At 30.9% G+C, this 12,713-nt stretch overlaps 1 protein-coding gene across 12 annotated transcripts; it reads right to left on the bottom strand.

The window, feature by feature from the left end:
• Positions 6,445–12,261, bottom strand: LOC107630180. 12 transcript variants are annotated; one of them, XM_021118681.1, is made up of 10 exons: positions 12,127–12,261; positions 11,830–12,006; positions 9,871–9,953; positions 9,683–9,733; positions 9,417–9,470; positions 9,230–9,316; positions 8,701–8,864; positions 7,427–7,463; positions 6,898–6,970; positions 6,445–6,820 (listed from the first exon to the last, which is right to left on the bottom strand). In XM_021118681.1, the coding sequence occupies exons 4-10, from the start codon at positions 9,719–9,721 to the stop codon at positions 6,738–6,740; spliced, it is 537 nt and encodes a 178-aa protein (XP_020974340.1). In that variant the 5' UTR covers positions 9,722–9,733; positions 9,871–9,953; positions 11,830–12,006; positions 12,127–12,261; the 3' UTR covers positions 6,445–6,737. The 12 variants fall into 12 exon arrangements, 9 of the variants coding, with proteins under 9 accessions (XP_020974340.1, XP_016188734.1, XP_016188735.1 ...); XM_016333248.2 differs by having other exon boundaries at positions 9,841–9,953; positions 11,868–12,006; XM_016333249.2 differs by having other exon boundaries at positions 11,868–12,006.

Below are 12,713 nucleotides of genomic sequence, written 5' to 3'. Positions count from 1 at the left end.
CTGATGAATTAGATACCGCCTCCTTTATACTATATGACAAAGAAGCTAGCAAATACCTTGGTGTATCTGCTTCTAATATGAGCCTGTTTCATGTCAACAAGGTTGCATCTGATTTTTTAAATCTTTCTCTATTTTCTAATTTATTTTTTTGTTATTAATATGCCAATTTCTGCATCATTAATTCAATTCATATGTTACATTTTAATCAAGGAGGTTTGAAGAATGAATATCCTCAGGAGCTCAATACTTTCGTTGACAAGAACTTCATATTTAAGATTTCAGTTAAGATGGAAGATATCAATGCTTTCCAACCATGCAGAATTGTTGTTCTTAAGCTTTGTGCTGATAATTCAATCATTTCAAAATTTCTTGATAAACACAAGATATATAATGTATGTTTACAAAGATTTTAAGTTTCTTTAAATCTATATTATTGGTTCATTCTATATATCATTTTGAATTTTATTTCAGAAAAAATTGGTCCATGAAAATTCTGAACTTATTACTATTCTTTCCGACTCTACTGAAACTCCCAAGATTACAAATTCTTAATTCCTCATTTTTCCTTACCATTTTAGGCTACTATAATTAACTATATAATTTAATTGCAATTTTGCATTCTATACAACAAATAGGTTCGCCTCCATTGAGATAATTGGTGATGATAATACTGATTCATTTTCGACTCCAAAAAGGGGACTCATCGAGGCTACTTCATGTACCAAAAGTCTTATTGATGTTTATCCAGATTTTGAGAATCAGTCATCTACTAAGTCTCGAAAGATTACCGTTGAAGAAGTTCATAATGTTGTAAAGCTTCATGAAGAATAGCTTTTCAAGAACCTTTTTCTTATATTTTTGTAGTTTCGTTTTAATTGCTAAATAATATATGATGTGATTTAATCACATCAAGGTTATGTTTTAAGTTAGTCTCAGTGTGTCTTTTATTCCAATAAGAATGTTAGTGTTATGCACATAATTCATAGTCCTTCTATTATAGTAAGTTGTAGACAAATTTCTATGTCATATGTAACTCATGCTTGGTTCTTATCTATTAACTCAATTTCATATGTTTAAATAAGGTTGATTGTCTTTATTGATTTTATTATTCCTTTATTTACAATTTGTATCCACTCCTTTTTTAAATCTTAACATAATAAGTACTTTTATTTGACATCTTCTTGACAAAATGTCATGTAAATAACTTTTTGTTATTAATTAATAAAATCTAATTACACTTATTTCACAGCTGATGTAAACCAATTCGTGCATGGACTAACATATCACAGTTAAAATTGTGTATTAAAAATCCCTAAGTTCTATATATTCTTTTTAATGTATAACCTCTTATTAATCTATATTTATATTCATATTATATTTATATTCTCTTTTTTCTTATTCACCAAACAGTTCTTTATTCCATACCTCCTTCTAATTTAATGGCTGAAAATTTAATCTTTTTTATTTGTTTTTTTATTCCCCTACTAATTTATTATGCAATGAGTACACGTACAATTATTCTCACTAGACTTTATTCTTCAAGACATTATTCTGACACATTGATATTTTACAGCATGCACTAATTACTTATGTCAGATTTTTTTGGTTATCCCCACTCTACTAACGTAATTTATATCTTATATCTTATATGTACTTACTATAGCCATTACCATTTTCAAGAAGACTATTACATCTATATAAAGTACATCCACCCTTTGCGATTTATTGCCTTTTTTCCAGAGATATTTCAACAACTAACAAGTTCTTCCTCCTTCATAAGTTTATAGTTTCTTTCTTCTTCAAATTCAATACTGTCTCTTCAATATCATATCTTTTACACAAAGTCAGTTTTTTATACCATTATACATTTAAATTTGCTTCTTATTTTTGTTAGTTACCAATATTGGAAATGGATACTACTCATTTCATGCCTCCCGAATTTAACCATGATAGAATTTTCTACATGCAAGTGGATCCTCTTAGGGTAATATTCTTAAATGATTGCTCATCAACTTATATATTGATCAATATTTTGTACTTTTTCAATAATTATTTTGTATATTAGTATCTAAACACCTTTTTTTTTATATATTAGATAATGCATGAGTTGCCTTCAATTTTTTATCACACCTACAAAGATCATCTCAAAGAGAGGATGTTATTTGTTGATCTCAATGATAATCAAATAGAACTGCATTTGGGGAAAGGCAAAACTTCTGGTTATATTCTATTTGGTTTGGAAAATTTACTGAAGTTCTACTCTCTTAAAAAAGGTGGTTGGTTGAAGTTAATATATGTTGGGGAAGATGTATTTTTCTTGCAAAAGGTCAAAGATAATAACATGTGTAAGATGATTGTAGACCACCCTACTGGAGATTTAAACACTAAATCAGTTGCAGATATCCTTCAAGATATACCACATTCGTTACCTCAAAATACAAACCCTGCTTACTCTTATACTCATATTTCTCCCATTATTTTAACTCTACATAGTAACACTAATGGTTCTTTTCCTACACAGAAGGTTGATCTTGGTGCTAGCTTTTCTGCCTTTACCCAATATAATGTTCACAACCAGCTAATGACAACAAATCCAAATGCAAACAACTCTTATCAATTCCAACACAATGAGGATTCATTTCGTTATGGTTCAGTTAATAATAATGTCAACAACTCTACGGATTATCCTTTACATGTTCTTTATGGTAATGCATTGGATTTTAACTTTGGCTCTTTTAAAAATGGAACTACATCCAACATAGATTTAGGTTCTTCCACCCCCTTAAAGTCAGGTTATGTCCGTCGTGCTAAAACTTTAGATTTTAATACCATAGACACCTGCTACTTAATTAATAATGCTTTTTGGTGCATTAAACAAGTTTCATACAACCAGATTCAAAATAGTGCTGTGGTGAGTTTATATTTATTCAGAGTTTATATCTTTTTTCCTAAATTGGTTCAGAATTTAGTAGTAACATTTTTTTTAACAGGTTTTGCCCACCAGATTCGCATAGAATGCTTTTCCAAGCAAGCCTGACAATGTGAATGTTGTTCTCGATAATGGATGTTCATATCAACTGGGATTACGCTGGAATAAAAAAAGGAAGATTCAGCTATATCTGACTAGAGGTTGGAAGCATCTTGCAAAGTCTAATGGATTCAGACATGGTACTTTATTGAGATTTTCTATATACCCCAATGATGAATCTAACATGCATCTCAAGGTCCTTAGTCTATAAAGATATTGTCAATATAAACTATATTGACACGCATTTAGTTAATTACTTATGTTTTAATTTTCTTTCATCATATTCTCGATCAGTTCATTCTCATGATCACTTCTATCACTAAGTTATGTATTTCTTTGAACTGCGATCATGTATTGTTATGCGTGTTTATTTAATTCCTTTTTTAGCAATGTATTTTATTTTTTTTCTTTCACTAAACAGCTTTTCTTTCTTAATTGCTTGAATTCTTCTACAGATCATATCTTTCCATTGTGTGATATACTATTAGCTATTTTTTCTCAAGTTTTTAAATTAAAAATGTCCAAAAAAATCAAGGCAACTAATTAGTTTTTAGTCTCTCAATATCACTAATCGTCATTTTTTCATTTCAGTTTAATTTCAATGAATGGACTCATCAAATGAACTCATACAACAACATATAAGAAAGTTTAGTTATCTTTGATTGGAATTTTTTTTCCTTCGTTTTTGTTACTTTACCATCTGTATCATGTTATTTTCATAAATGTAGGATATATGAACCAAAATCACGACATATTAGAATGTACACCTATAATTATAGTAATGTTGAATCTTTATATACATGTTGCTAATTATATGATTCATTTAGTAATTTTTCTAACATTACATTATGCACATGTAATAACTGATTTTTAATTACTTACCTTTTTTTAACACAGATATTTAGTACTCTAAACATTACTTGTCTAGAATTTGAAAAGAAAAAAATTACAAGTATGTCCTACAAATTTACATGTATATCTTTACCTATCTTACTGCTAAATTTACGTTTAATTTGAATGACATGTTAATAAATTTGTTGAATATTATGTATCATGAATTTTTCATTTAGTTTAGAAAAACTGTCTACCTTAACTTGACTTTTTTTTACAATTTTTTTTTTCTTTTTTGAATTGGTTATCATGTATACCTACGAGCCGTGTCTACAACTTCACTTTCCAACCTGAAGAACTGTAATTGGCCTTTTGTTTCTCCGATTATTTGCTCTGATTTTTTGTGACCAATACTTTTCAAAGCTATTACCTTCCACAAGTTACACCCTGTCATGTACTCATTACTCACATAGTTCCACCAATACTGATCAATTGAGTAAGAGTTAATTTTCATATATTTGTCTTTTATATTTAGTACTTTTTTACATTTTCGATAAAACCACGACAATTTTTTTTCTTATCTTTACTTTCTGTTATAAGGTAATCAGACAATAATTATCCCTAAGCTACAGTTTGGAAGCTATGATATCCAAAGTATCATAATATTTAAAATAATATTTTTCTAACTTAGTTATTTCTTTTTTTCTATATCCCTATAAATTTTTTTATACAGAGTTATTAAACATGAGCTTCCTACATTGTAACCTAGATAACATATTGATATTGAATAACAAATCTGAATACCATGTAATGTGAACAAACTATACATTATTTACTTTTTTTATATTAATTTTCTTATTCCAACCATGATTTTTTGTGTCATACATGCATCATTAGTTCCTTTTTCAACTACAGATTTTAAGAATTCATTACATTACTTCATCTTCAGTGATGCTCAACTTTTTAAATGAACACAATCTTTTTCTACTATTTAAAAATTTTGTCGTCTTCTTTTCTTTGTATTATAAGCTTTTCGAAGATTAATTGTTTGGTTTCTTTCCCAAGGTCTGCTATGGTTTCTTCATGACCAATAGTTTACTAGGCCATTACCCTTCCACAAGCTACACTCTCTCATGTAATCATTACTCAGTTTACTCCACCAATAAACATTAATTGAGTAATACTTCATCTTCATGTATCTGTCATTTACGTATAGTACTTTGTTATATTCTCGATGAAATAGTAACTTTTTCTTCTTGATCTTCATTTTCTATCAGTAAAAAGTCATTCAATAATTACCTCTAAGCTATAGCTTCACAGATATAACATCTATAGTATCATCATTTTGAAAATTATATTTTATATTTTTTACGCAATACTCTTTCCTTCTTTTTTCTTTCAATTGCATTCTATAAATACAGCACTACAAGGATTTTTGCATTTATAAACACATATGGTTAAGTTTATAAATGTTGTCCTCTTCTCCAATTTCATTCATGTTACTTTTAATAAAATAATTACATTTGTGTATCTCTAGAAGATTTACTTTCCCAAAAGGTATTTGCATTTCTCTTTTATTAAACTTTCATATCCAGCTTCAGTTTATTTATTGTTTTAGTTCTTACTTCAGTACTACCAGTCTGTGCTACTTATCTTGCTAGAATAATTCACATTTTATCTTGCTAGAATAATTCACATTTTCTCATATCAGATGGAGACCCAACAAATCTCTCATAAATTGGTGGAAGAGAGTCGTATTTTTTACTTATATATCATCCCATTTTCGGTATTATATGCTCCCTCACAACAAGAACTTTTTGGTTATTGATTTTTATTTATTTAATAATTCTAGTTTATTCCTAATGTTTAGTTGATTCCATACATATTCATACATAAATCTAATTTTATGTTATAGTCACAGAACATCCATGAGCTTCCCAGAGAGTACAAGAAATCCTTTGAGGATAAAATATTGATTATTGACTCCAAACATAACCAGGTTCAGTTACGTATTCTAAGAGGTCATTCGAATGCTTTTATAATCGAAGGTCTTGAGAACTTAGTTAATGATTGAGGTACCATTAAGAGTTTCAATCTGGTACCCTTTGTGTGACAACAAAAGGAAATTAGAAAAACAAACTTAATATCCAACAATTCTTAATATAAACCTACTATTTTTCTCATTCAGTAAACTTCTTTTGTTTTCTTCACAGTAGGAATGGATACATTCTCTAAACCAAAAAAAATATTTAAATGGCATAATTTTAGCATAATAATCTCAAAAGATTAGAGAAACAACAGAATAAAATAAAGGAACCCAGCGGTTGAAATTACACCATAAAGATTTTTAAAGAATTTTCCACTGTTTTAAAACAATAGTTTTTCGAAATTGAATGCATAAAAAGGCATAATTCAACAGTTAGATATAGAGAGATAAATAGCTCCAATCTCAAGCAAATGGTGAAAAAAAATGACAAAACAGCAACACTTATTAATTATTTAGTTCAACACCCAAGAAAACAGAAGGGAAAAAAAGATTCAGACAAGGAAAAAAGAAATAAATAAAAGAGAGAAACAAATAACCATAAGTTTCTTACTAATTTTATTTCATAAGAGAGGTAAACAAAATATGTATTTAGAAAGTAAATAATCAAGAAGATAAAATACCATAAAATCAGAAAACCAGAAAAAAAAAAAAAACAATAAACCAGTGAATACAATTGCACCCTATAAATACATTAACTTATTTTTACACACATATAAACTTTCACATATCATAAAAAGGTAAAATTTATAAACCCACACAAAAGAAAACAAAAGAATAATTCATATAAAAAATAAACAAGTAGTGGTCTTACTTAACTTACCCAAAAGTATTTTATCTCTGAACCCAAAAACTGCTGCACAATTGAAGAAGCAAAAAAAAAAAAAGGCAACAAGACCAAATTTGCCTCTCAACTCCTGTGTCCAAACCAGCTCCTTTCAATGAGATAAAAATTAGAATAAAGAAATGAAGGAAATAGGTAAGGAAGGGTTACTTTGCGACTTTTTGAAGGCTGGTGTAGGCTTCGAGCACATTGGATTACGTGATTCACAGGATTTTGGATCTCTCTGAAACACAAAATAGAGAAAATCCATCGTAAAAAAGGGAAGGAATATCATAGCAACTTGCAACAATCCAGGCGAAAATCAAGACACAATTTTTCACACTTCAACCAGGGAAGCAAAAACAGATCGAAATAACACGAAAGAAAAATGAATATTTTTATCTTAAATTAATAATTAATCTTAAATAATTAGAGAGTTATCTTTATCTAACCAAAGTAATTAAGTACCAAAAATTAGCTAATTACCATGCAATCAAATTAAATATCAATGAAACCCGTTAAACCTTAAAACCCAATGATAAAACAGCACAAGCAATACTAAATTAGTGTTTTGCATCATCCTAATTAAGACACTTGTTTCCTTTTTACTCTAGGAAGATTAGATGCAAATAAAAATGACAAAAATATGGCCCCATAAAAAGAGATAGTTAAGAATGAAGGCAAAATATATCAAACTTACACTGGGGACAAGAACAGGAAGGCAGAAATTATGTTTCCTGAGCAAGACAAAAGAAAGTAATTAAGATCAATGATGATATAGTAGATACAATTGAAGTAACTAATTAATTAGAGTATGTGAGAGACCTAAGATGCCGACAACAGTTCAAGTGATTTCTCCTGAGCATGCATATTAATTAAAAGTTTTCAATATACAAACTCTAAAATCACAATGAAACCATCTCATGAAAGCATCATATGATTAAGCCGCAAACAAAAAGTAAACTGCTCCATGTTCATCTAGTTCTTATCAATTCTTTTAAATTATGGAATATAAATTTTTCAGGTTTATTGAATGATAGAAAAATCTCAGCAATTGAGATTTTAATAAAAAGAAAATGCATTAGACTTAAAAGAATGTTAAAATCTAGTAAAGGCTTTGGTGAGAATTGCATACACCTTACTCAAATCACTACCAACCCATCAAATATAAAGTCTAAAAAAATTCATAAAAACATAAGCACTTTTGTCCAATTAATAGATACTGAGAAACAAATATTAATATTCTACGGTAGATGCAATTCCTTTAAAGAGTAATAAGATAAGTTTCAAGAAACCAATTTACAAATATAGTAGACTTTTTTCTCAATAAAATTTACTTGAACGAAGTCATAACATATAAACATATGAAGACAAAAGAATTATTAGAAGATCATACTAACTGTCTGATTTACTTAATTCCATTGGCAACAATGAAAGAGTCTATAGTTTTCCCAAATCTATGAAAAGTTAACACTCCCCAATGTACTTCCTTTGCCTACTTCACCACCTCAATGATCTCTGTAACAATTCCAACTTGGTTGATCTACATTACAATGGGGTATATAAAATGTATGAGCTTTAGAAGTGAATATTACGATATGTACTTTGGTCACCATAGCAATTATCACTATTATAAGACTGAAACTGCATGTATCTCAGTCTTTATAGACTTGATAAAAATCAGGTCAATGGAAAATAAAGAAAAGAAAAAAAACAACAAAGGTCAATCTGTTGAGCTTTGTTTTCTTTCTTAATTTCATGTTCTAATCTCCTTTTAATATATATTTTTTTAAGTCGCAAACTTACAGCAGAATCAGAAATTGCATCAAAGATTTATATGTAAATTTAACAAAACAGTAAGTTCATACTTGCGCTTCTATGTCGTGATTTTTAATGGCAATGGAAGAACAAAAAGAAAAAGCAGCAAAAAATCAATTAAAAAATGAACTTATCAACAGAGGTAGTAGCTATTACCATGAAATTGAAGTTTGAATGAAGGAAAGCGTTGCAGCCGCAGTGGTTTGTTCATTGCTTATGTAGACATTGGGTTCTTCACTTCTTCCTACAATCTTACAGCGTACATCACAGCAAAGAGTAACTTCTGGGTTCTGTCTAATTGGCTGTTTTTGGACTTTGCTCTGTATTTATAATTATCGTAACAATTAAATTAAATTTATGCACGTTTAAAGATTGACAAAAACAAATGCATAAGTAAAATACTATAGAAATCCATGTCAGAGGAAGAACAGCAATAAAAAAAATAACAAAATAGCAATTAAAAAAAATTAATTTATCAAAAATAGCTCATGCAACAGTGTTTTAATATGGGTAAAAAACTTGTAAACTCTATCTTCTAATGTATTGCATAAAGAAGCAACTTTTTTCAAACTCTGGATATCCAAACATCTCTATTAACGAAATATGATTAATTTTATGAAGAAAAAGTGAGAACAATTTTGAACTAAACAAAGGAACACCATCAAAGTCCATTTAAATCACTTACCTTAAGAAAAAGAGCGTTACCTGCATACTCTAGTACTACTCTCTCAATGCGTTTTGCATTAAACATCAAGAGATCATCTCCAACTAACTGCACAATATTGCAATGAGCAGAAACCATTCAAATAATTGTTAAAAACTTCTAATTTGTATGCTTATTCATATGACTATATTTTTTGAATTTCTTTTACCATGTGCAGGAAGTTGAAGTTCACGGCCAATATTTTTCTAAGAGTTGAAGATTCCTGCAAAAAATCAGAACAAAAACCTTTAAACAAAAATTTCTTAAGTCCGTATGTTGGTTCCAGCTCAAATAATTGACCACAGAAAAGTTTCAAATATTTCCAAACCTAAATCCTTTTCTTAAAATCAAATCCAGCTGATATAAAAGCATGGCCTTTGTTTATTTGTTTTGAGTTAAAAAATATATATGGAAACAGCAACAGAAACGAATTACTTTTATAGACTCATCGTTCTCAACTTCCTTCCTCATCATGGATATACCTATCTGACAACATGCAAAAGAATAACATAATGCTTTTGCAGTATTTTTCTTTTGACTAAATTAAAAATTTAAATTAATCATTCAAAGGCATAAAAAATCTTTATGAGTACCTAACAAACTTGTTTTCATAATGGTATTACCTAGTCTTTAGGCAATTCCAATATCCACCCCCCAATGCACAAACAGGAATGTCAAGAACAGCAGGATTTGGAACATTGAGCAACTGCAAAACACAATAATAGATCAAGTTATGGTAAGATTAGGATTGTATGATAGAAGATAAGCTCAACTTATTTGCAAAAGTCACTTGATATACTGGAGGAATGATCAAATATATAAATCTAAACTTAACAAATCTCCAAGATATGTAATAACTCTTAAGGGATAATATCAAAATACTTATACCAACAGTAAGAACACACAACTTAGACAACATAATAGGACACATGTTAAGAAAGGTGGGGAAAAAATAAAAGGGGTACGAATTCTTTTTTCCTCTGTTTTTCCTCTGTTTTCTTATATTGTTGTCGGGGTTAGAGTGTACCATGGTAAGAAAAGATTTTGAGGAGCCTCCCAATAAGCTTCCTACCTATGAGTGTTGATAACCTTATCTTATATTAGACCAAGAGTACAACCAATCATTTCAATTAGAAACCACAAAGAAAGATCTAAATTGAAGCTCATAGCAGCATACACAACAACCCAAAATATAGACACATATGAATGAAGAATACGTTATCAGATTTAGAGTTGAAGTCTAAATTGACCAAATAAAAAGAAACCACTGTAAGTTTGTTAATAAAGCCAAATTTAAATTTGCATTTTGTAAATAAAGTCAGAATATTATTTGAGAAAATAGAATCCAGAATATCACTAATTATCTGATCCAACCTAACAAACAATACTTGAATATAGTAAAATTAGGCCAAATTCTTTGCAAGCTTTCAGCATCAATTTGTAACAAAAACCATAAAGTAATAGAAGCACTTAAAAAAATACAAAAAAATAGTGAACAGAAGCTCCACAACAAATGCTCGCATAAAAGGACTGAAAGCTAGAATGTAACAAAGCAGTTAAGGACTGAAAGGAGCTGTAACAACAGAGCAGTAAAAGAACCGGAAGCTAGTCATTCATCCCTCTTACACCAGATTAATTAACAAATTTCTTAAACTACAACTTGAGGTGTATGAAAGCCTTTCAATCAGAACCCTGCAAGAGTCTTCAAATTTGAGTTTAATAGTTGAACATTTAAACTATACTAAACATACTCAACTTTCACCTCCAATTGGTTGCATCTCAATATCATTCCAGAATTAAAAATTATAAAGTCTCAAAGTTACTGACTTTTATGCATAATACATCTTACTTTAAAAATCCAAATCTTTAAAACCACAACTCTAACAATTCTAAATTTTTATGAAATTAAAGTGTTAGAACCAGAGCTTCATTTAAAATTGGTTCCATTTAAAAATGCAAACTGGAGAATTTCTAATAGAGGAAACAAGTTGCTGCTGTGTTAAACGTTCTGCAAAAAAACCAGATTTGACATCCATAATTCAAAAATTCACCATAAATCATAAACTTAATGAAAAAGTCTCAAATTCAGCAGTCTAGCTCCCTATATTCCCAAGCTTAATCCGGACTTGGTCCCACGCAATTCCGATAATCACAGATTTAGTTGTAGTTTTTCAAAGTTGCTGACTCGGTATAGAAATTACGCAGAAAATCAGATTTAGAATTCAACTTTGAAAAATCATAACTAATTCTCTAGTTGATACGAAACCTTCAAAATTGAGTTTTCACAATTACACTTAATATAATTTACTTAACACTTAAATTCTTATCATTTCAGTCACTATAGAGTCACTGATTCACTTTCAAAGTTGCCGTTTATTTTCAAGAGAACCAGATTTTCAGCAAACCATTTAGTATTCAAAACCCAACCCTTCAATACCCCTCAAAACCAATTCCAATCACAACTTCAGCCACAATTCAATATTCACATAATCAACCAATTAATCACAGCTATTAAATCTATTTGCAGTTATTCAATAAACCTTGTAGGCATTCTTAAATTAAAATCGTTTTAAACCCCCTACCTCGATGTCGCAATCGCATACTTTAACGTAACAAATACCTTCTCTTTTAGTGTCAGGGCAGCAGCGGTAACTCTCACACAACCAGAACGGCAACAATACCAGCCTTCGCAACTTTGACCATGGTTGCAGTAAAATAGAGGATTTAAATTGAGTAGGAATCAAAAGCAATTTTCAGCCCTAGGGATTCAAGACAAAGCAAGGACTTAAATAGAATTAAAATCAGAACATGGCTACCATAGCAGTAACAAAACAAAACAAGTAAATGGATCAATCCTAAGGAAAAGATCAGACCAGTACCCAGATAACAAAATCATAATCAGCAATGGCTTCAACCGTCCTATGGCAGCACCAGCGACAACAGAAAACGGCCTCCTCTCCTTTCCGGTTCGTGATTCCAGTGGCAGCAATGATCACCCAACAAACAACAACGGCAGTGGCGTTTTCTCAGATTCCAAAACCCATAAGCAGAAACAAAACTGGCGGGCCTTCCTCCTCCAGCGGCGGCTTGGCGAGACGCGGCAGCAGCAGAGTGCGACAACGGCGGTGCTGCAGCTCAATAACAGCGATGCGGTGGCAGCTCGCGAGGATGGCGACGGCAACCCGCGGCGCTGACGGCGACAAGGCTGGTCGTGGGCTTCTCTTCGTGTGTCTCTCTCTCTCTCTTCGCGATTCTGTCCCATCGACGACGGCTTGTGAACGGATCGGCAGTAACGCAAGCTTGTGGGTCCATGGACGGGACGGCGCCGTGAAGCAGCTCGACGGCGAGCTCCAGGGCGGCGACGGTGACGGCAGACAGCATCTCTTCTCTCTTGGATGCAAGCTCTCTCCTCTCCACCCTTCACGCTTGACAGCGACGGTGACGGCGGCGAGGCCCCAGCCAGCGC

This window comes from Arachis ipaensis, chromosome B03, assembly GCF_000816755.2.
Source record: "Arachis ipaensis cultivar K30076 chromosome B03, Araip1.1, whole genome shotgun sequence".
In the NCBI taxonomy this organism is placed as follows: Eukaryota; Viridiplantae; Streptophyta; class Magnoliopsida; order Fabales; family Fabaceae; genus Arachis; species Arachis ipaensis.
This window is presented reverse-complemented; position numbering and strand designations above follow the sequence as displayed.